General features: G+C 34.8%; 5 protein-coding genes across 11 annotated transcripts; 2 read left to right on the top strand and 3 right to left on the bottom strand.

Moving 5' to 3' along the window:
* On the bottom strand, positions 1 to 2815 carry mRpS21 (mitochondrial ribosomal protein S21). 2 transcript variants are annotated; one of them, XM_018455316.1, is made up of 4 exons: positions 2756 to 2815; positions 2199 to 2495; positions 1174 to 1397; positions 1 to 384 (listed from the first exon to the last, which is right to left on the bottom strand). In XM_018455316.1, exon 4 carries the CDS (start codon positions 382 to 384, stop codon positions 112 to 114), a length of 273 nt encoding a protein of 90 aa, XP_018310818.1. In that variant the 5' UTR covers positions 1174 to 1397; positions 2199 to 2495; positions 2756 to 2815; the 3' UTR covers positions 1 to 111. The 2 variants fall into 2 exon arrangements, with proteins under 2 accessions (XP_018310818.1, XP_018310817.1); XM_018455315.1 differs by having other exon boundaries at positions 1009 to 1397; positions 2756 to 2809.
* A 246-nt stretch (positions 2816 to 3061) lies between these two features.
* gudu (Armadillo repeat-containing protein gudu) lies at positions 3062 to 11564 on the top strand. The gene is given in 11 exon segments (XM_018455394.1): positions 3062 to 3129; positions 3401 to 3698; positions 3922 to 4125; positions 4361 to 4447; positions 5165 to 5413; positions 5749 to 6180; positions 7145 to 7198; positions 7200 to 7532; positions 7922 to 8143; positions 9691 to 9806; positions 11448 to 11564. Coding segments are annotated over 11 exon segments (2097 nt in total). The 3' UTR covers positions 11482 to 11564.
* Positions 8901 to 21026, top strand: LOC108727314 (DNA polymerase delta subunit 2). 5 transcript variants are annotated; one of them, XM_018455398.1, is made up of 7 exons: positions 8901 to 8911; positions 18706 to 18892; positions 18958 to 19259; positions 19760 to 19976; positions 20046 to 20283; positions 20351 to 20643; positions 20714 to 21026. In XM_018455398.1, the coding sequence occupies exons 2-7, from the start codon at positions 18724 to 18726 to the stop codon at positions 20836 to 20838; spliced, it is 1344 nt and encodes a 447-aa protein (XP_018310900.1). In that variant the 5' UTR covers positions 8901 to 8911; positions 18706 to 18723; the 3' UTR covers positions 20839 to 21026. The 5 variants fall into 5 exon arrangements, with proteins under 5 accessions (XP_018310900.1, XP_018310897.1, XP_018310901.1 ...); XM_018455395.1 differs by lacking the exon at positions 8901 to 8911 and adding an exon at positions 18186 to 18281; XM_018455397.1 differs by lacking the exon at positions 8901 to 8911 and adding an exon at positions 18500 to 18613.
* On the bottom strand, positions 12884 to 14444 carry LOC108727317 (Receptor expression enhancing protein A). 2 transcript variants are annotated; one of them, XM_018455401.1, is made up of 4 exons: positions 14204 to 14444; positions 13570 to 13802; positions 13353 to 13491; positions 12884 to 13226 (listed from the first exon to the last, which is right to left on the bottom strand). In XM_018455401.1, the coding sequence occupies exons 1-4, from the start codon at positions 14328 to 14330 to the stop codon at positions 13180 to 13182; spliced, it is 546 nt and encodes a 181-aa protein (XP_018310903.1). In that variant the 5' UTR covers positions 14331 to 14444; the 3' UTR covers positions 12884 to 13179. The 2 variants fall into 2 exon arrangements, with proteins under 2 accessions (XP_018310903.1, XP_018310905.1); XM_018455403.1 differs by having other exon boundaries at positions 12884 to 13223.
* Positions 15473 to 18147, bottom strand: LOC108727316 (probable pyruvate dehydrogenase E1 component subunit alpha, mitochondrial). The gene is made up of 6 exons (XM_018455400.1): positions 18001 to 18147; positions 17380 to 17616; positions 16676 to 16894; positions 16345 to 16593; positions 16024 to 16272; positions 15473 to 15911 (listed from the first exon to the last, which is right to left on the bottom strand). Exons 1-6 carry the CDS (start codon positions 18049 to 18051, stop codon positions 15726 to 15728), a joined length of 1191 nt encoding a protein of 396 aa, XP_018310902.1. The 5' UTR covers positions 18052 to 18147; the 3' UTR covers positions 15473 to 15725.
* Positions 21027 to 21117: the final 91 nt, after the last annotated feature.

The raw sequence follows: 21117 nt of genomic DNA, 5'->3' as shown, positions 1-21117 counted from the left end.
TAGGATATTTTCTATATTTTTGACAATACTTATTCATAAATAAATCATGGGGTATCAATTGACGGACAGATTTATTGTAATTATACACTCTGATCTATGCAATAGATAATCTTACGATGCACCGGGAAAAGGATCTACTCTGTTCTTGCGTAGAAGAAATGCGATCTTCCTGTCCATATCCTCGTTGTAGATCGACTTGCACTTCTCATAGTTGATCCTACGTCTGACCTGAGTCGGTTTCTCATAATACCTCGTGCGCCTGTACTGACTGAACAATTCTTCTTTGGACAGTATGCGATTTAATAAGCGGCATGCCTTATCCACGTCGTTGTTCTGAACAAAGATCGTACGGCTGATGAAACGAATGTGCCGTGAAAGACCCATCTGGAAAATAATGTAAAAAGCAACTATAGGCCTGTTGTTTTTGGCTGAACTTTTGCACCAGTTCATCTTTCTTCCTTTTCTTTCTAGAAGGAAAAAAGAGGAAGAAAGATGAACTAGTACAAAAGTTCAGCCAAAAAGAACAGGCCTAATGTTTCCATACTTTTTCTCCATGAATGTTTTACTTAATCTTCAAGTAGGTGGGTGGCTTAGAGATAAGCAAGTTGGTAAGTGCTCAGAACATTACAGAAAGTCCTTAATTTTATAGTTGACATTTTACTATTATGTTATAATTAAATTCACATTGTTACACTGTTATGAGATAGAGAAATGTAAAAATAATGAACTTTAAAACTTTTGGGCTTTTACTTTTTATCTTCCTTTTCTAGAATAAGATTTTAAATACCAAGTACTGTATCATCCCACTTAAAAGGTGATATTCATTTAAAGATTAAAGTTAGAGAATTCTTTGTGTTCAGATCTCTTCATAAAGAAGATAATAGGACATAATAAATGCAAGTACATAACAAATGCTCTAAAAACGTATTAAAATTAATAAAACGCTTGATAAACGTTAGAATTTCTCTCGTTAGATCTACGAGTTTAAGATTATTGACAAATATTTACCGTAGTAGTTCCAATTTTAGGTTAGGTTAGAAGCGATCAATCAAGCTCCGTGCAATCTTCGTTGATTTCGATAACTACAAACACTTTCTGCGCATCCACCAGAGTTAATTACGTTTCTCACTGAAATATGCCGCGAGAAATCATTAATTACTCGAAAATTAATACCTCGCACTCCGGGAATTGGCAGATCCTTTCAGCTGCAGGAATTGTGCGAGTAACGCCATCTAGCGGCCGTCAAGGCGACGACGTCACCTGCTATCGCTCTGCCGATAACCCTAGCAATTACCGATCATTTCCGGTGGATAATCGTAAAATAGTCGTATATGTCCTAAAAACATGACGTTCAGGAACGTAATAATAATAAAATAGACTACCAGGCAATAGGCGATCTGCAAAATAAAAACGACGAGTATTGCAGTAGAGAAATCATTAAAGAACATAAATAGGACGGAAATCTCTGGCAAAAAGTCGTGATGTATATCAAAATAATTTTATTTTAATTTTTAACGTTAATAAGCAGTCAAACTTTTTAACCAAAAATCATCATTTTGACTTTAATGATATCGAAATAAAATCATTTTCTCTTAATTCTTGATGTATTTCTTAAATACTCGCCCATGAATTACTTATGGTAAATTCGATCACTCGCACTACATTAGATCAGTGCATATTAAAAGCTGATTTATGTAAAATATCTCAATGCAACAGTGATACAATATAATCAACTTTGATAATAAAACGATACACACATATTTTGTTAAGGAGATACTGGAGTGACCAAATTATCACATTACAGCTGTATAAAAATCTTCGAATTGATTGAACGGAATAAAAAATCCTTTTACAGGATTTTAAAGTAGACGCAAAATTAAGAGGTGTTGCAGTGGATTTTATATTAAAATCGAAAGAATATCAAAAAATTTTTTAACTTTTTTTCGATTTTAGTACAAGGTCCACTGCACCACCTCCTAATTTTGCGTCTATTTTAATCCTGTAAAAGATTTTTTTATTCCGTTCAGTCAATTCGAAGATTTTTATACGACTGTAATGTGATAATTTGATCACTCCGGCATTTAATCGTTTAAAATATTTATATACTTTTACATTTAACTTTTCTAATTTCATGTAAAGCAGCTTTTAGTATGCACTGATCTAGCGTAGTGCAAGTGACCGAATTTGCTATTATTTACTTCTCGGTCTTTCAGATTGTAGCCGAATCCCCACCGGCAAACGCAGAGCCAGGCGCATAGCGAGAGCAGGAATAGAATAAGAGCAAACGGAGAAGCATATATATGCACGACGAACATTTGTTCATGTTGTCACGGCAGTCCTTTATATCCTTTTCCTTTAACTCCTCCGGGCGATGCATATTTCCGCAAAGATCGTCGTGTCGCTTTCACCAAGCTCGAATTTGTTCAATGAGATTTCGTTCATATCCATCCCGTATTTGCAATTCTTCTTCCCGGCGAACAGCTTCGTGGTCGATTCTGTCAAAAAAAAAACCCACGAAAAGAATGTTTATTATTTTATAAATCCCTGTCGTCATATTTGTCGATAATTCACGTGACATTTTCACGTGCGGTATTAATTACTGGCTTTCACGATGACCTTTTGGAAATAAAAGTCTATTTTTTATTCTTGCATTAAATTTCATTAGAATTTTCTTTCTCATCAAATATCAAACATTTATTTCATTTTAAATTCCGAAAATATACACACTATAAGTTCAGATATGAAAAACAGCTACCTTTAACTGAAAATTTAGAGGAGGTAGATATCCGCCAAATGGAAATTTACTTATTTTAAACAACAAGATTTCACAAAAGCAACTAATTTCGTTTCTGTTTTTTTTTTGCAATAAGTATTTAAAATTTCGTTATATTTTTGACAAGACAATGAAATTGGCAATGATTGTTTGATCGATAGTTCGCTGTAGTAGCATGGGGATAGATAAGAACTTCTAACACAGACGAGTAAGAAAAGGACTCTCTTCTTTTGACATTCTGAGATCTTGAGAGAGAATTTATCGCAAATTTAATGCTCACCGTAAAAGATGCCTCCGAAGAAAAAGAAAGAGATCGTGCCGACAAAAGAGGTTGTGCAGGAGTTGGAACGTACTGAGTAAGCAAACGGACACGAAATCACGTGGGGACGAATCATCCTAAAAATCTAGTTACGTTTTCGTTATTGTTGATTTTATATTCTACAATTATTAATTATGTACAACGTAATAATTTATAAATACATTTATAATAATTTTTAAACAAGCTCGATTATATTTCGAATCTTTTATGTTTTTTTTTTTTCCGAAGAAGTGGAATGGGATTTGGAATATCTTTTAAAAGATAAATAAAAAATGTAGGATTAAGCGATATTAGGTCCGTTTACGTAGACCAGAGCCGGAAATCGTGGAGACAGCCGAGCCGGAACCCCTGAAACAGGTGTCTTTGCTCACCGGCGAACCCTATGGACCTCGAATTCGTCTTGTCAGCGAAAAAGCCGAGGAGGAGAGCTCGGACGACGAGCCAGAGTCCGAGAACGAGGAAGAGGCAAGATATCAGGAAGATCACCCGGAAGTGCCTTCCGAATTCTGGCACATACAGAAACTCATCAAGTACATGAAGGCTGGCAATCAGACTGCCACTATGGTGTCCCTGTGTTTATTAAAGGATTACGATCTCACTGACAAGGTCCGTTATATTTTTATTAGAAGATTAAATTAGGCTGCAAGAAAAAAAATGTCATCTATATTATCTAACAAAATCAATAATTCTAGCAGATTTATTCTTTGTTTCGATATTCCATTTACATCAACTTTTTTTTAATTCTTTAATTTAAAAAATAATCTCTCTGTCTCTCTCGTATCTTCACACAATCGATTATTTTATAATAAATATATTCGTGGTAGTGCAGATCATTCAAAAGGCTATTCAAGAAATGGGAGGTCTCGAAGTTTTAGTGAATCTTCTCGAAACGAACGACATCAAGTGTCAAAATGGCTCATTATCAGTCCTACTACAAATTGCGACTTCGACGGAGATGAAGCGATATTTAATTGACTTGGACATTGCAACGCCATTGATACAAATGCTGAAGCATCCCGCCAGAGATATCCAGGTCGTTCACCTTTGTCACAATAGCTCCTTCATTTAATTAATTAATCGGCCTAACTGTTTTTATCCGCCGTGCGCGAAGTATTTAATTTAGAATCTGATTGATTTGTCAATCAACAAAATGTTCGTCAAATTAAAACTGTTAAAGTCCCAAAAAGTTTGAAGCTAATTTCTATTTCAATTATTTTTTCATACTTTGTTTCATCGTGTTATATAATGTTAATTTGTAATCCTTGCAGATTTTGGCAGCCGAAACTATGGCCATTATAGCTCGAGTTAGAAAAGCCAGAAAACAAATCAGAATTCGCGGTGGAATACCGCTCATCGTAAGTTATTCAGTCACCAATATTCGAATAATAAAATCCAATTGCACCAACGTACTTTGACTTTAAGCGAGGTTTAAAACTCTCATTTTCTCTCTTTAAAGATGAAAGAGAGGAAGAGCTAGAGAGAGTTTTAAGCCTCGCTTAAAATTAAAGTAACGTTGGTACAATCGAGCCTAATACCTGTTTCTACCAATGTAGATTAACTTTAATCTCGGTTTAACTTACTCTTCATCTTTATCTAATTCTTAAACTAGAAAAAGACGAAGAGTTATAGTTGAACCGAGATTAAAATTAAACTACATTCGTAAAAACGGGCATAAGACAAATAAGTTAAGTCTCAAGACTATTTCAAAATTGCTATGTATAAAATTTCAATCTCTAGTACATACAAACGATGATATATTCCGATCCTTTACTACACATGATGAATTATTCGTATCCCAGATTTATTTTTATCGCTTTTATACAAATATATAAAAATTAGCATATTTTACATATACTTTAAAACATCTTTAGAATTGAATTTGTAAAATTGTGTATTTAAAAAGGGAAAAGAAAGGATAGAGACTGTTATTTAGTCAGATTTTAAAAAACTTAGCATTTAAAAAAAAGAAATGCGCAGAAAAATGGCAAATGACTCGTGTGTATTGAGAACTAAATATAATTTTTTTCTCAATATGAACAGCATGATAATTTATTGATTCTTTTTGTTGATAGCTGGACGTAATGGATGTACCAGACGAAGTTCTTCGTCGGTCATACGATGAATTAAGCGAGGCCAGCAAAGAACTCGTGGCCGTCGCCATAGGTTGTGCCAAGGTTTTAGATTCTTTAGGCAGCAGTCCAAAGGTCAAGGAGGAACTTCGTAAACATGGTGTTGTTCGCTTGATGTCGCGTTTTCTAAAATCGAAACACACTCAGCTAATCGTACCCACGATGGGCGTCGTGCAGCAGTGTGCTGATCTGGTTTATTGAATTTTATTCGTTATCTATTAATAGCGTTAATTAAAATAATTTAATCTATCAATAAAATAATTTAAATCAATTTTTGAACAACGCATATATAGAAATTATGAAAATGATTCGTGGAAAACACAGTTACCATTATATTAATAATAAAAAACAAGTTAAATATCATGAGGTTTAAATATCAGGTCTCATTATCCCGGATTGTCATTGTTATTCGAAATTTATGTCGCATTTATTAAAATCATAATTAACTAAACTATCTATTTTCAAAATTTCATTATAAATATTCCCTTGCAGTTGTGTAGTGCCAATATTTATTGGCGCATCTGTAGAATGTTTTCAGAGAGGCATTTGAGCGAGTGGGCATCATCAACGACTTGGTGCGACATTTGAAGAATGACAACGTGAAGCTGAAGGAGAACTCTGCCTTGGCCATCTTCAAATGCGCTTCGAATCGGGAAACTCGAATGATGGTGCGTCGAGCTGGTGGTCTGGACCCACTTTGCAAACTCGTGCAGAGCGAGGAGGTGCACGCCAATAAGCGCCTGCTGGCCGCGGTCACCGGCGGCGTCTGGAAGTGTGCCATCAGTCCCGAGAACATAATGAGGTTCAATCAGAACGGTCTGGTAGCGTCGCTGGTGCCTCTGCTCGAGGAAAACGAGGATGAAAGGGTGTTAGCCAACGTCGTAGGCGCCCTTGCCGAGTGCTGTAAGGATCCCACTAACAGGGACGTCTTGAAGATTAACGAGGGTCTACCGAAACTGGTAAAGACCGTTCAAAGTCAAGAGTACCTTCTATCTGTACTTTTCTTCTCTCTCTCTCTCTCTCTCTCTTTCTCCTTCTTCTTCTTCTCTCTCTGGACCAAACTTTGCTTATCTGTATATCGAATTCTTGCTTGTACATTAGGATTATAGGAAGGAATATATATACATAGATCAGACCTGTCCAATTTAAGTTCCGGAGCCAAAACGCAAAGCGATCGACGCAAAAAAATTTTATGTGGGTAAGATTTCGAGGACTGTCAAGTGTTGATACTCATCTAAGTAACACTTATCAATACTTTATAGTTCCTAAAATCTTACATTGAATTTTTTTACGTCGATGGCTTTGTGTTTTGGCTTCGGAGTTCAAATTGGACAGGCCTGATATACAATAGATGATCTCAAAGATGATGTAACGCCATGGAGAATCGAATATTTTTTTCTTATCCGAATAAAGTAACTTTTATGTACGTAAAAATAACTACTTGGATCAATTATTTATCGTGTCTTGAGTTCTAATAACTAGAATATTGTAAAATATTGTAAAAAGGGAAAAATTATTTTAAAAACTGAACGTGTTATAGATAGTAAAGATCTCTCCCACATTCAGAGCGAATGTTCAGATCGATATAATAAAATCGATAGCAGTGGTTCTTTTAATGATCCTCGAGCAATTACTAGATGAATTCTCATCATATATGTTAACAATTTAATGATTATCAATTATCAATTTTATTGGAATATAGCTGCATTGACCCATTTAACTTTAATTATCCTATTGGAGTTTATATGAGAGATAATTTCCAAATGAAGCGAAAATTGGATTGTGTATCGGAAGGTTTGCGAGTACTATTCTCGATGATTAATCGAGTTAACGTGCGCTACACCATTCCCATGACGATCGATGTTTCCTCGTTACTCCAGTATTTGCGATACCGCAGAATGAGTGCTTCAGGGACCTTTGCAGATTAGACTATTGAGCGCCACGTACGAGCCATTATTAGAGAATAGAGTGTGCTGTCAATGAGAAATGCATGGACATTATCAACGACTCGGAGCATCAGCTGGACGGCGTGCGATTAGTCTGGTCCCTGCTGAAGCATCCCAGTGATGTAATCAAACGTAACGCTTGTCTCGCCTTGGTACCCTGCATCCGCCACGCCAAGGATTCCCCTGAGATGGTGCGCGCCTTCGTAGGCGGCTTGGAGCTCACAGTCAGTCTCCTGGAGAGCAAAGACACGGAAGTGCTTAGCGCGGTCTGTGCCATGATCGCGGAGATTGCCACCGATCCTGAGAACCTGGGCATCCTGACGGATCACGGCGTCGTGAAGAAATTGGCCGCTCTCGTGGAAACTGTTGGTTCAGCACTGCTTATGATGATTTCTGTTTAAAGTATGCTGCTTTATGGAAAAGAGCTTTTAATAATTAATATATTAGCGAGAATAAGAGTTCTTATTTTTAAAATATTACAAACTAAATCAATGTGAACAAATAAATGTTTTATGAAAATCTTAAATTTTTTAATTAAAATTTTTTTAACGTATGTAATAAAATATAATGCGCACGTGCCAGTGCGCTCCTCAGATATAATTTCTCATCTCTTTTCTATTAGATTAATTATTTAATTATGATTTAAAAGATTATTCTGCTTTTCTATGAAGCAGTCGCATTTAAATATTTTACTGATTAAATATTTTTAGTCGAAATATCTGCGCTTAATAATAGGATGATTATTTTTTTAAAGGACGACGAGAATTTGCGTGCTAATCTGACGTTGGCGATAGCCTATTGCTGCGATTGGGATCGGAACAGTTACGAATTTGGCAAATTAAATGCTGTCGCGCCGCTCGTTAATTACATGACCAGCAAGAACAAGAACGTGTTGAAGGGTGTTTGCATTGCTGTGTACCATTTGAGCAAGGAGCCGTTAAATTGCGTGACAATGCACACTTGCGGCGTTATCAAGGTATAATTAGGTCATAGGAGTTTGCATACGTGACAATTGCTCGATGTTAAAGAACAATTGTTTCATAACTTTACGAAATCAAATCTTGAAATTAAAGATCTTATATTGTACAATAATAATAAAGGCATATGAGAGTAAAACGCGATAATTGGAGCGTATTCAATATTGTATATTATTCGCCTTACTAATAAATAGAGATGTAAAAAAAACGGTATTTTTTACTTCGGAGAAAAGTATCAAGTACAAAACTAGTTTTTTTATTGTAAATAACGGTATTTTTTATCAAATTACATAAAATTCGTGAAAAAATATATAGTTATTTCAATATAATTATTTGAACGACAAATATTTTATATTTAAAAGCTAAATAAGTGATGTTATTAATACAGATAATACTTTATAAGCATATATACATATATATATAATAGACATTATTTTGTTGCATATTGGTTATAATTGTATTGTATATTTTAATTATTTTATATTCTATGTTTTAATTATTTTGAGACAACATCCCAATATAATATTGATTCAAGAATAATTAGAGATTCAATGAACGTTATCTCACTAATTTAAATTTAGAGTATGTATAATCACAATCACAGTATACAACAAAACCAGTGTCAATTAGTCTAGTAAAGTATTATTTGTATTAGTAACAGTATGGAACACTTACTTACCTCTCAAAATTGAGAGAGAGAGAGAGAGAGAGAGAGAGAGAGAGAGAGAGAAGTACAGTATAAAACATTATTCAAATAGTAATGAAAGGTAAGTTATATTTATGGCCACCGGCATTTACTATATATTAATCATTATACGATATTTTAACTTTTGTAACTATTTTTACACAGAAATCTTACGGATAAGTGCAAAAATTAAATTCTGGAGCAATAGTACGGCGTCGAAATTGTGAAATGCTAAAAAAAATCCAAGTAAAAAATTGTCAAAACTGAAGGAAAAAAAACATTATTTCCTGAGTTTTTTCTAAAATTCTAGGATTTTTCCGTCGTTTACATCTCTACTAATAAATATAAAATTTGAACGTTTCGACTGTTTTTTGAGTCTTCATCAGCGAGATGCGTTCACATAATTGATGTGCCTTCATCTCATCAATTATATGAACGCATCTCGCTGATGAAGACTCAAAAAAGAGTCGAAACGTTCGAATTTTATATTTATTAATAAAGAATAATATACAATATTGAATACAATTACTGCGTTTTACTCTTATGTGCCTTTATTATATGTATATTGTTTAATTTTGAGAACCAGAGATATAATTTATTAAAGATCTTAGAAAATGAATATTTTTTTTCAGTAAATATATTAATTTATAGCCACTAACGTTGTAATATGTAAATAATCTATGAATTGGCAGAGATATTTTCGTAAATAGAATGTTCAATATAAAAAAATAAAAGTTCCAGATATACATTTAAAGTTACTTTTAACTCAATTTAATTGATTACTTCCTCTATATACCGAAAAAAACGAATTACTGAAACTCTGATTGAATATTGAAAACTATCGATGAAAATTTTAAACAGTATGTATTGCGCTTGGTGGGCTCGGACGATCCAGAGGTACAGATTGCAGCTGCATCCACTATTCGTCACATAAGAAAGCTCGCGTTGACAGCTGAGAAATTCCACTTCAAAGAAATGTAATTCTCTCGCACTTTTCATGAATTTGAATTCTAAAGAGCACAAATCGATCAATTTATTCTTTTACTTGTAATATCGGCAAGTAAAACAATAATAAAAGGTAAAAAGAGCCAAGAGCCAACGCTAGTTCTTGATTTTTTTAACAAACGCTTTCTTAAACTAGGACCTTTTCAATGTTAATACATAAAAACGAATCCTACCTTACATAATAAGTCAAATATTAAAATAGACTTGAATATTACAAATTAAAGTTCTTCTAAATTTATGATGAATACAATTTTCATAAGTCGCTGTCATTTCTTCATTAATCAAATTATTTCAATGGATATCAATTATGATATAATGATTCTCGAACTGATATACATTTCCAATAAATCGATCTAATTTTAAAATTATCCAGTGTGAGAGTAAATCAAGAACAATATAGATATGTAATTAATATTTAAGCATTTTTGTACCTGTGAATTGAGATTTCTTACTTCTATTAATATGTCCATTGTAATTGATTTGCATTTGAAAGATATAATAACGCAAAGGTGTCACGAATTCTTCAAATTGAAAGGATTATTTTATAAACGTACAAAGATTGATGACACAGCAAACAGAACTATGGGAATAAAGAATTGAGAAGACAAGGAATCTCTGAGGAAATGGAAAGGAAAGAGGAACGTTAGGTGGAGGCCAATAGCTGTAGTATTGATTCTGGCTCTGGAAGATATGATTCTGGCTCTTAGCTCTTTTTATCTTTTATTATTATAATATAAAAGCTATGGTACGTAAGGCTCAGTTGATGTAAATCAATGGAAACGTATGCCTTATTGAGCCAGCCATTGATTATACGTGTGAAATTATTATATTATTAAATGTACATACGTTTCGATCTACGCTTCGGATCCTTTTCAATATACGGTACTGAAGTCCGTCTAAATCGCTTTGACTACGTCATATTTCCTGGTATAATGATAATCAAAGTACGCAATGGAATGAAGTAATGATTAACAGTTCGATGTTTAAAATTCATCGGACAAGGACATTAATAATTTATTCTTTATCGGCAAATAATTTTTAATTTTATTTGCACAATATTTCTAAAATGCATATTCATTTCATAATTTATTTATGGAAACTTGTAATATTGTGCGCTCATATATACAGGGTGTTCGAAGATTCAACCGACAACGCTCGTAAGCAGGTAAACTGAATCGAGTCCAAGATATTAATTATAGTATTTGAGTAAAAAATTATTGAAAACCAATATTCAGCGATTTTTAGTAAATAATATCTTGTTAACCATTGCGAAAATTGCAAAATGGTACAGGACTTTTCGACTCAATTTAGTCCACTCTACCTGCCCACGAGCATTGTCGGTTGAATTTCCAACACCCTGTCCCAAGTAGAACACAGAAATCATGAGGACATCACGACCTCATTTGTCACTTATAAGTCAATTTTTAGGTATCAGATGACGTTATGATGACGTTCTGTGTTACCATTATGATTTAATTATGACTCCAGGAGAACAGGTGTTCTACCTGGGGTATATTTTGTATATGTATATACACATTTGTGCTCTTCAGAATTAATTAATTTTCCTTTTACTATTTAATTAATACTGTATGTAATCATTGGATTGTCCACAGGAACGCGTTACAGGAAATTGATTTTCGTTCGTGAATGACTTCAGTTATCAGCGAAAGATAAAAAAAGGGAGAAAGAAAAGGAAGTGTATAAAATAAAAACATTTATTTTGCGGTGCGTGTATAGTGACTTATAATTTTTGTCAATACCTCTAAATTTACAATTTTGTTTAAAACCCGTAATATTCATCTCTCGGCAACAATTATAGTAACATTCATATATGATTCATATAATATGTATTCATATAAATAATTTTAAGAGTGAGGGAAAAAAGATATAGAAAAATTAGATTTTCATAGAATCCACAAATGGAACGCCGACTTGATCGGAGAAATGGTTATCGAGTTGTACAAGACGGTGGCTTAATTTGAGCAATATACACATCTCCTAAGCTTGTCTCTGTACTTCAAAATCGAAGTGTCTACTTAAAGATGTTGGTAGAATATATTATAAACATAAGACAATCGCATGCAAGTTACGATACAATCTCACATATATAATATACAAATTTTAAGCTAATTGTGCGTGTCATTTCATTGACGACTTGTGAACTAACTAGAAGGCATAATACCTGATTTGTTTCAAGAGTCTCGCCTTACATCACGATATAACAATTGAATGACAATACTTGTCATCAAAAATTTAAATTTTTAATTAAATTAGATTTATCAACGTATATCTTTACGTATTTGAATATATCATATATTGTTTCCAATTATCTTGAGTCTTTGCTATTTTTATATATTTAAATCAATCTTATCAGCTTCTTATCAACAATGCCTAACCAACTTACCTATTAAAACATATCTACTAAAAGCCGGTTTCACCAACATCGATTCTTATCTATTTCAGACGTTTTAATATTCTAAATATTTTAAGATAAAAAAATCGAAATATTAATATACAATCAACGTTACTTGAAAAAAATAGTTATTTTGGAAAAAAAAGACTAAATTAAATTACACGATTGTTGAGTACGATCGTAGCATGGACAGTGAGCGAGTCTACCATGCTATACCACTCAGTTTAAGTTCAATCCTCGGCAGATCCAAGAAATTTTCACGCGCACGTAGCTCCTCTTCGGCGATCTGGCAAACCACCAAGAGTGTGCCATCTATTGCTAAGAAAACCTCTCAAATTGCCGTTCGGAACCGGGAATGCCGTACCAGCGTTAGTAAATGAATGAATGAATGAACGACTTTAATGTTGGTGAAACTTTCCTCTAAAATTAAAGTATTTTAACACAAGTATACCATCAAAGATTATGGGAATGGCAAAAACACACGATCAGTCTATCCTATTTATACAAAAACACTCCAAGTTTTGTTTTCAGCTGGCTCGGACTCTCTATAAATGATAAGCCGAGCTTATCTGAAAATAAAACGGTTATTTCCATGCTGAAACTTTTTTTAATCATTTCGCAATTCTGAAAGCAGACTATTGTATTGTAAATGATTTATTTTCAGAGGGAGGCTTTTTTCATTCGTGCATCCTTCATATTCACTATCTATTCACAATTTTGGATAACTTTGGTTTTCCCTGATCCATTTGAAAATAGCATCTAGGATAATAAAAATTTCTATTTGTTTGGCATTTTCTTCATCTTTGTAGTCGTTAATGTAACAACGCTCGGTAATATTCGATAAAGCACAAAATTCACGCTCTCTCTGCTAGGAATGAGTAAAAAGGGAAAGACACAAATGGACTTTCTATCTGTTTGATTTGACAGCTTCATTATTCTTGCTTGTTGGTCAGCAATGCTTCCGTCGCAGTCTTAACTGCTACAAAAATAATATATCCTTATATTTATGTTTTGATTTATGTCGCAAATAAATTTCCACTGATATCCATATTCTTAATAAAATTATTTTTAATAGAATTATTTTTAATTTAAAAAATGGTCTTACCTGTGTCACGTGCATTAGACAAAAATCTGTCGAATCCAGGTTGGTACTGAATGAACTTTGGACGGATGATACGACGATATAGAATCAAGGAACCATTATACTCGGCAATTGGTGCCATCAACCATATATAGAATATACACTGTGTACAAATTCATAATTAATAATATTTACTCTTGGTAAGGATTTGTCTTTAAGATTAATGCCTTCAGGATTATACCTTAAACAGCCAATAGACTGGAAACCAGCAGACAATATACTCGGAAAAGAATTCTATTATAGTAAATACAGCAAAAACCACCCAATAAGTGAGCCATTTTGTGTCATCCTCTTTCTTAGAAGTTTCCAATGCTTTCATAGATTGGTATGCAGGGTAAACAAAACCGACTATATTACATACTAGTTGTTGTCCTAATCCAAATACCAGGTATATAGCCAGGAATATCAATGATCCTATCAAAAAATAAATAATAAAAATAGTAATAATAATAACTTAATCTTCCTAAAGTACTCCTATTTTAAATTCAACTACTGCCGTTTGCAAAAATGTTAATGCAAACAAGCGGAAAATAAGGAGTTTCTGAAAGCGATTGTGCGATGACCGGAGCAAAGATCAACAGGTTGCAGATTTTCGGCAAAGATTTCGAAATATATTTACCAAAGAAAAAACAGCTTAGCATGAAAAGGAAAAGACCTGTATAACTAGTTATTGCGTAACGAGTGCGTGATAACAAGTTCTACGAAAGTGCGAAATCGCATTAACGTGAGGCAGTATAATTATCTAACCGTGCCCGAGCCCGCCAATCAATAGAAATGACTAGAAATCTGCGTAATTATACCATCGAGCGACTCACCGACAAAAATGTACAGCCGATCGATGCCGGTCTTCTCTTCCGCGAGAGCGAACATCTTTGTCCACGGTTTGCTCTCATCCTTCAACGCTTTCTCAAGGTATTCTTTTACTGCGACGATTCGGGCCATTTTTTTTTCGCGGAATAAACTGACCTTCAACAAAAATCGTACGCGCAACGTTGGTTAACCGTACACCTGTACCTGTTCGCCACTAGAGAGACATGGCCGACGTTCGATATCGTCTGATCGACACGTTCGATGCTTCTTTCTTTCTCGACCCCTCGATATCTCCCGAGATTTCTCGATTAATCGCTATTCAAAATTATCTTACCCAGCAGCACAATTTGTTTCTACCAATATAGATTAATTTTAATCTCAGTTTAACTTACTCTTTACCTTTTTCTAATTCTTATTACTAGAAAAAGATGAAAATCAAGTTTGGAATAGATAAAAAATTTAGTGCTTTTTAAGTGCTAATTTAGTACTCTGTTACGAATTTTAGTACTCAAACCATTTAGCAGCAAAAAAAGGGGAGTCCAGCTTTACGGCGAGCTGGACCCCCCCCCATGATAGAAAAAATATATACAGAGCACGTATAGAAAAAATAAGTACACAGGGATTTTAATGTTAATTTAGTGCTCTAAAATGGAGCAAAAATATTTTTAAATATAGCGTTATTTCAAAAATATCAATAATAAACTCCACCGTTTTTAGCTAAACTTCTTGCATGGTTCGTCTTTTTTTTTCTCTCCAACATGGAAAGAAAAGGAAGAAAGATGAACCGTGCAAGAACTTTAGCTAAAAGGAACAGACCTCGTTTAATATTCGATAAACACAACAAAGACTTTTAAAAGAATTTTAACATAGTCCAAGGCATGTCCTTATATCCTTTGAATTCCTAAGAATACGTTCCTAGAATATCTCTCAAATAAAGTGTGCTGTGTAGGTCACTCGACAAAAACACAAATCGACAGAACCATCTTATTGTATCTTTTTGAACATCCAGTGACAATAACAAAGACAGAACGATACTTGTATCGAATTCTGTTATTCAAAATTTATTCTCATCTTTTTGACAAACGAATCATTTTTTATTTTTATAACAAATTTTTATTTTTTTTTAGATTTATTTTTATTTTAACACATAACAAATGGCTCAGATCTTAGGCGCACGTTGTATCGTAAAAGATCCTCTTCGTAATTTTCATATTGGAAATAAACGAGGTTGTAAATAAATTTAATTCTCCAAATTATTAAAAATATGGATCTTCTTTTTGACACGTGAATCGTGTTTGACTGCAACGTACAATGCTACGCATGCGTATTAGAGCATTATCTGTACGCAATAATTGCACTCGAATTAATTTGTTTCGACAATATATCAGTTCTCTTTTGACGAAACAATATACAGCCTCAAATTTAAAAAATCGTGTGCATGTACACTTCTATATAACTAGTTTATAAGTCTATGAACAGTGAGGACGTGGCACGAGACTGTAATTAGGAAATAATCTTTGAGCAGTTTTAAGCATTTACAGCTGGCCCTAGTCTGGTGTGCGATAGAGAATTGAAAGGTGACGTGTTTCGAATCTCCTTCTCTAAACATTCCGTGTAAATGTCGGCAGTGAGCTCGTTGAGTGGAATCTCCTTGTCGTTCTTGGCAGCTTTCATGGCGTCATCTACAGATTTCCTAATCTCACCTTCTATTGCCTGGGACAGAAAAAGATTGCTTATCTATATAGATCATCATCGGATAACAATGAAATAAATTACTAATAGATAACATTAATCACGAAATCTAACAAAAGAGACATCGACTAACTTTGATTTCGTCCGCAGTAGCAAGATTGGAATTCAAAATTCTCTCTTTAAAGCTGGTCAGAGGATCCCGGGTCTGTCGGACCTCTTGCACCTCTTCTCGCGTACGATAGCTGGTTCCAGGATCCGACATACTGTGCCCGCTATACCTGTACGTCACAGTTTCCATGATAAGAGGGCCCTTACCTGACGTGCAGTGATCAATTGCAAATTTCGTGGCTTCTCTCACGGCTAATACATCCATTCCATCCACCTATAATATGATTTTTATCATGAATCTATTTATCTTAATAAAATACGCATCTTTTAAAACAGATTAGCGTACCCATATTCCAGGAATATAATCGCCTCTGGTATAATACTCTGTGTTTGCCGCGGCACGATCCGCGCTAGTACCCATTCCGTATCCATTATTCTCGCAAACGAAGATACAAGGTACATCCCACAGTTTAGCCATATTATATACCTCGAACACCTGACCCTGATTGGCCGCGCCGTCGCCGTACAACGCTAAACAGACTCCACCGTTATTCAAGTATTTTTGTGCAAAAGCGATTCCAACTCCCAGTGGCACCTAATTGTGATATAATGTTAAAATATTTTTAAAAGTTGGAATATTAGCGATATTAAATTAAATTTTTAAGACTAATGCAAACCTGAGCGCCAACAATGCCGTTTCCTCCATAAAAGTTCTTAGAGTACATGTGCATGGAGCCACCCTTGCCTTTGGCATTGCCACCTTGTCTGCCTGTGAGTTCCGCAAAAACACCGAATACATTGATGCCCATTAAATAAGTCCATCCATGTGCGCGATAAGCTGTAATTACAGCATCCTGGGGTCTCATTGAAGCTTTCATGCCGACTGCACAAGCTTCCTGCAAAGGAAAAACAACAAAACCCTGGTGAAAATTTTTCTCAGAATTTTTCATATAATTTTTCAGAATTTTTATAATTTTATAACTTTCTCACATTTTTTTATACGAATTGGAACACTTCTCAGAAAATCTACATCTTTTCTCAGAATTTTTCATATATGTTACTTATAAAATATCTTAAGAAAATATATTTCTAAGATTTTTTGTAAGTATAATTTCTGATGAAATGTTATAAAATCTAAAACATTAAAAATATTTTTAAAAATTAATGAATTAAAAATGGGATGAGAAATTTCAGAATATTTCACTTAAAGAATTCACTTGTATGAAAAATTCTGAGAAAAGCTGTAAACTTTCCGAATATTTCTGAGTATTTCTGAAAAATGTTCCAATTCCTATAAAAATTATGAGAAAAATGTTCACCAGGGAAATTAAAGTATTTCTAAATCAAATAAATATTTCAAAAAGATGCAAATGGTCTTTACTTGTCCAGAATACAAATGACAGAAACCCCGAATGATCTTCTCTTTGTACAAGTTGCCAGCAGCCGTTTCCATACGACGTATCGTATGTAGCTGTTTAAATAGTTCAATAGCATCATCCCGAGTCACTGTAACCTGGGTAGATGGGCCATGGTCCAATTTGTGCAATCGAAAAGGTTTGGTCTCGAAGGAGGCTTCAGTGGCATAATTATTTTTCTTACTCAAGAAAAACGAAGCCACCTAGAAACACCAGCATCTAATCAGTGTCCGTAGCGACGTAAAAACATACTATAAGTATAATTGTAGCACGTGCGACAGCGTGAGATTTACATTATCTTGTGACTCAGTGGTTGTGTGTCCTTAGAAACTCAAAGTTCTGCGCTTTTGTGTTAACATCAAACACAAGTTCAAAGCAAACATAAGGCGGCAGCAAACCGCACAACCGAATCGCGAGAGTGATAATTACCTCGTTCCAGCTTCCAAACTGGCGAATATGCGGGATATTGAGGAAAGAAGAAGACTCATGAAATACGGTGTCGCAAGTAAGAGTGTCTGGGATTCGTAACGAGACCCTGACACGGAAAACACGACGCGTGTTTAGAGGTCACGCTTCGGTGCACTTACATTTCGTCTCGACGACTGCACGGCGACGTTCCTGAGACAGTTTGGTATCATTTCCTAACAATGGGGAAGAGATGAGTGAAAACAGAAGACGTTTTTTCGCCACGTCGAGTCCAGTGCAGAAGACCGAGACCGCCTCGTCGCTGTGAACCACCTTCACCTGACACCAACCAGATGGTGCACGATGATGCACGATGGTACACGAACGAGTGCTTCGGAGTGCAAGGTGCAGATGCTGCTCCAATGACGCAGGGCACAACGAATTTTGCCAGACGCTTTTCCTTGTACGTACACGAAAAATTCTAAGAAAAGTCGTAGACTTTCCTAGTATTTCTGAGAATTATTCCAGTTTGTATAAAAATCCTGAAAAAAATTTCTACCAAAGATGTTAAATATTGTTGTCGCCACGCTCGCGAATTTCTCACCTTATTTTTGCAAATTAAAATTCCGACATTTTTTTTGAATATAAGAAGTATTCCTCCTTGAGGTTCCTTATTTTATATGGATAAGGTTGGATGGGATGACACTTCCTACACTTCGTAGCGCATAATGACAACGTGATCATATGTTTCTTTTAAAACACGGGTGCTTTTTTACACTTGGAAAACAATGAAAGATAATAGTATGCTCCTCTAAACATTCTTTTTTTTTATAATTGTCTCTACGTTGTCCGTTTTATTGTACGAACGTGACTTTGAAAATTTTCAGAAACGAGTTGAAGTTGGAATGGAGATCGACGATTCCAGCGAATACGACCGGAAAATTGTCTCTTTCAAAGACCTCGGCAGATTTAAATTAACAGAGAGAAGATACAACGATGATTCTCTCAATATATATACAGCGAGGCTGAATGATTTGCGGGAAGACACATTACGCAGAGCGAAACTGAAATGGAGTAAGCCACGTTTATACACTCAGAATCTTTCTACATACGTTATTTACAGTTTACGTATGTTGTAGCCGACTATCAACATGTAGAAGTTTCACGCCTGACCCTGGAAACCTTAGGAAAGTCTTATATTCTGATAGGAGTACTTTATAAAGATCAGAGGCTGAAACCTTCCCTTCTACGCGACCTCAGCAAGGAGCTTCAGCTGGAAGCTCAACCGAATAATAATTATGCATCAGTTGACGACCAATTATTTTTGGAGGATGAAACGTTACGTGTAAAATTAGTAGGAAATCACATGGATATACAAGAAGTAGTCACTGGGCTCGTCTGTGCGATACTCGGACATGAATTAGAAAATGGAACATTTTGGGTATATATTTACGTAATTATGGCTATAGGCAGGATTCAGGGTTGACAAACGTTACTTTTCAGTTACTTTGTCGTTACTTTTTATAGTAAACAATTTGATGACAATGTTGCAATTTTTTATGACGATAACGCTAACTAACTAAACGCTAAGGTTGTACTAAAGTTAGAAAAGTCACTTTAAAAAGTAACTTGTCACTATTATGCGTTACACCGAAAAAATTATAAGTATAACGAGTAACGTTACTCGTTACTAAAAAGTAACGCGTTACAAATTAGGAATTATTTTTTTCAGTAACGAATGACTTTTTCAATCCATTACAAGTAACGATTGACTTTTCTAACTCTGATGTTAGCATTACCATCATAAAAAATTCACATTTGTCATTATCAAATTGTTATTATAACAAGGTAACGATCAACAAAGTAACGGCGTTACAAGTAACGCGTTACTTGCCAACCTTGGCAGGATTCCAACTTGCTCATATTGAACTTTGCTCTTAGGTAGAGGATTGGTGTTTTCCAGGATACTACCCGAAGTCTTCTAGCGTGAGCAGCTCATTGGTGGAAGATGGAAAAATTCTGCTAATATCTGGATTAGATCTAGTTAATAACACGGACGAGTTCAGCTTAGATTTACTTTCAGAATGGATAACCGGAATGGCGGGATGTGCCAATGCTCAAAAAGAAGAAGCTGCAATTGCTAAAGTCATTATCGCTGGTACGAATACCGAATCGTCCATATTTTCTGATTAGCGATGGTAATTCATGTATAAAAATAATCGCTTAGGAAACTCCATTCGTAGTTCTACGAAAATATACAGCCATAAAGGCTATCATGAAATCAAATCGCACGATCAGCTTAAGATCAAAGAAGATGTAATGGCAATGCATAAGCTTGATGCTTTTCTCAGCAATATTCTCAATTGCTGTTGCGTTGTCTTGATGCCGGGAGAGTTTGATCCCACTTGCAATTATAGCATGCCTCAGCAGCCTTTTCATCCATGTACTTTGCAGAAATCGGTCAGGTAACAGCGATACATTTAAGCTTTGCGTCGAACTTTCTTTACATATAACAATTCAGATGTAATACAGGTTTAAAAGCATGCATGGTGCGACTAATCCTTGGATCGCTAATATTGGGGGCCGTGTCGTAGTTGGTTCTTGCGGCGGACCAATCATGGATATTATGAAAATCGCTGGATTATCTCAGCTGTCTCCGTTGGAATGGCTGGAGCGTACATTGATCTGGAGGCATTACGCTCCAACCGGTCCCGACACGCTTCCGATTTATCCGTTCTTCAAAAATGATCCATTCGTTATCAACGAATGGCCAGATATATATTTCGCTGGAAACATGGATGAATACAATACAAAATTAGTTACAGGTAGGAATTCTTTTTATCTGATTTATCAATTTTTGTTCATGACAAAATAATTCATGTATATCATGTATAGCTGACGAAGGGCATGCGGTACGATTGATATGTATTCCGAAATTTTCGGAAACAAAAACAGCGGTGCTAGTCAATTTACAAGATTTGACGACACAGCCTATTTCATTCGGTGATAGGCTGATGTAATTTGTAATTATAATATATAAAATATTCTGGCGTCTATCTTTCCATTGTTATTTGTGCTCTGCCTTGTTCTATCGAGACGACGGAGAGATGGAAGTATTTCAGCTCACGAGCCGAGTTTTGGACAGGCCTGATTATAAAAGATAAAATAATTGTTTATTACATAATTGTATCATTGCAATGAAATATTGAAAAACACAATGTTGTATCTCCATATAAGGAGTATAGAAGATTATTAATATAAAACTTGAATCCAAAGTTTCTCAAATATATAATTTAATT

The sequence above is a fragment of the Mycetomoellerius zeteki genome, unplaced genomic scaffold (assembly GCF_001594055.1).
Source record: "Mycetomoellerius zeteki isolate Tzet28-1 unplaced genomic scaffold, Tzet1.0 scaffold48, whole genome shotgun sequence".
In the NCBI taxonomy this organism is placed as follows: Eukaryota; Metazoa; Arthropoda; class Insecta; order Hymenoptera; family Formicidae; genus Mycetomoellerius; species Mycetomoellerius zeteki.
This window is presented reverse-complemented; position numbering and strand designations above follow the sequence as displayed.

Excerpts from the sequence above, each read along its gene's own strand:
- LOC108727314 (XM_018455395.1), top strand. The coding sequence starts at position 18,192 with ATGGTACACGAACGAGTGCTTCGGAGTGCAAGGTGCAGATGCTGCTCC. Across the intron at positions 18,893-18,957 it reads CAGAGCGAAACTGAAATGGA|CCGACTATCAACATGTAGAA; the intron begins GTAAGCCACGTT and ends CGTATGTTGTAG. Across the intron at positions 19,977-20,045 it reads TGCTAAAGTCATTATCGCTG|GAAACTCCATTCGTAGTTCT; the intron begins GTACGAATACCG and ends ATAATCGCTTAG.
- LOC108727317 (XM_018455401.1), bottom strand. The coding sequence starts at position 14,330 with ATGGCCCGAATCGTCGCAGTAAAAGAATACCTTGAGAAAGCGTTGAAG. Across the intron at positions 13,492-13,569 it reads CAGTCTATTGGCTGTTTAAG|TGTATATTCTATATATGGTT; the intron begins GTATAATCCTGA and ends ATTTGTACACAG. Across the intron at positions 13,227-13,352 it reads GTCTAATGCACGTGACACAG|CAGTTAAGACTGCGACGGAA; the intron begins GTAAGACCATTT and ends TTATTTTTGTAG.
- mRpS21 (XM_018455316.1), bottom strand. The coding sequence starts at position 384 with ATGGGTCTTTCACGGCACATTCGTTTCATCAGCCGTACGATCTTTGTT.
- LOC108727316 (XM_018455400.1), bottom strand. The coding sequence starts at position 18,051 with ATGATACCAAACTGTCTCAGGAACGTCGCCGTGCAGTCGTCGAGACGA. Across the intron at positions 16,895-17,379 it reads GTCATTTGTATTCTGGACAA|GAAGCTTGTGCAGTCGGCAT; the intron begins GTAAAGACCATT and ends TTTCCTTTGCAG. Across the intron at positions 16,273-16,344 it reads ATTATATTCCTGGAATATGG|GTGGATGGAATGGATGTATT; the intron begins GTACGCTAATCT and ends ATCATATTATAG.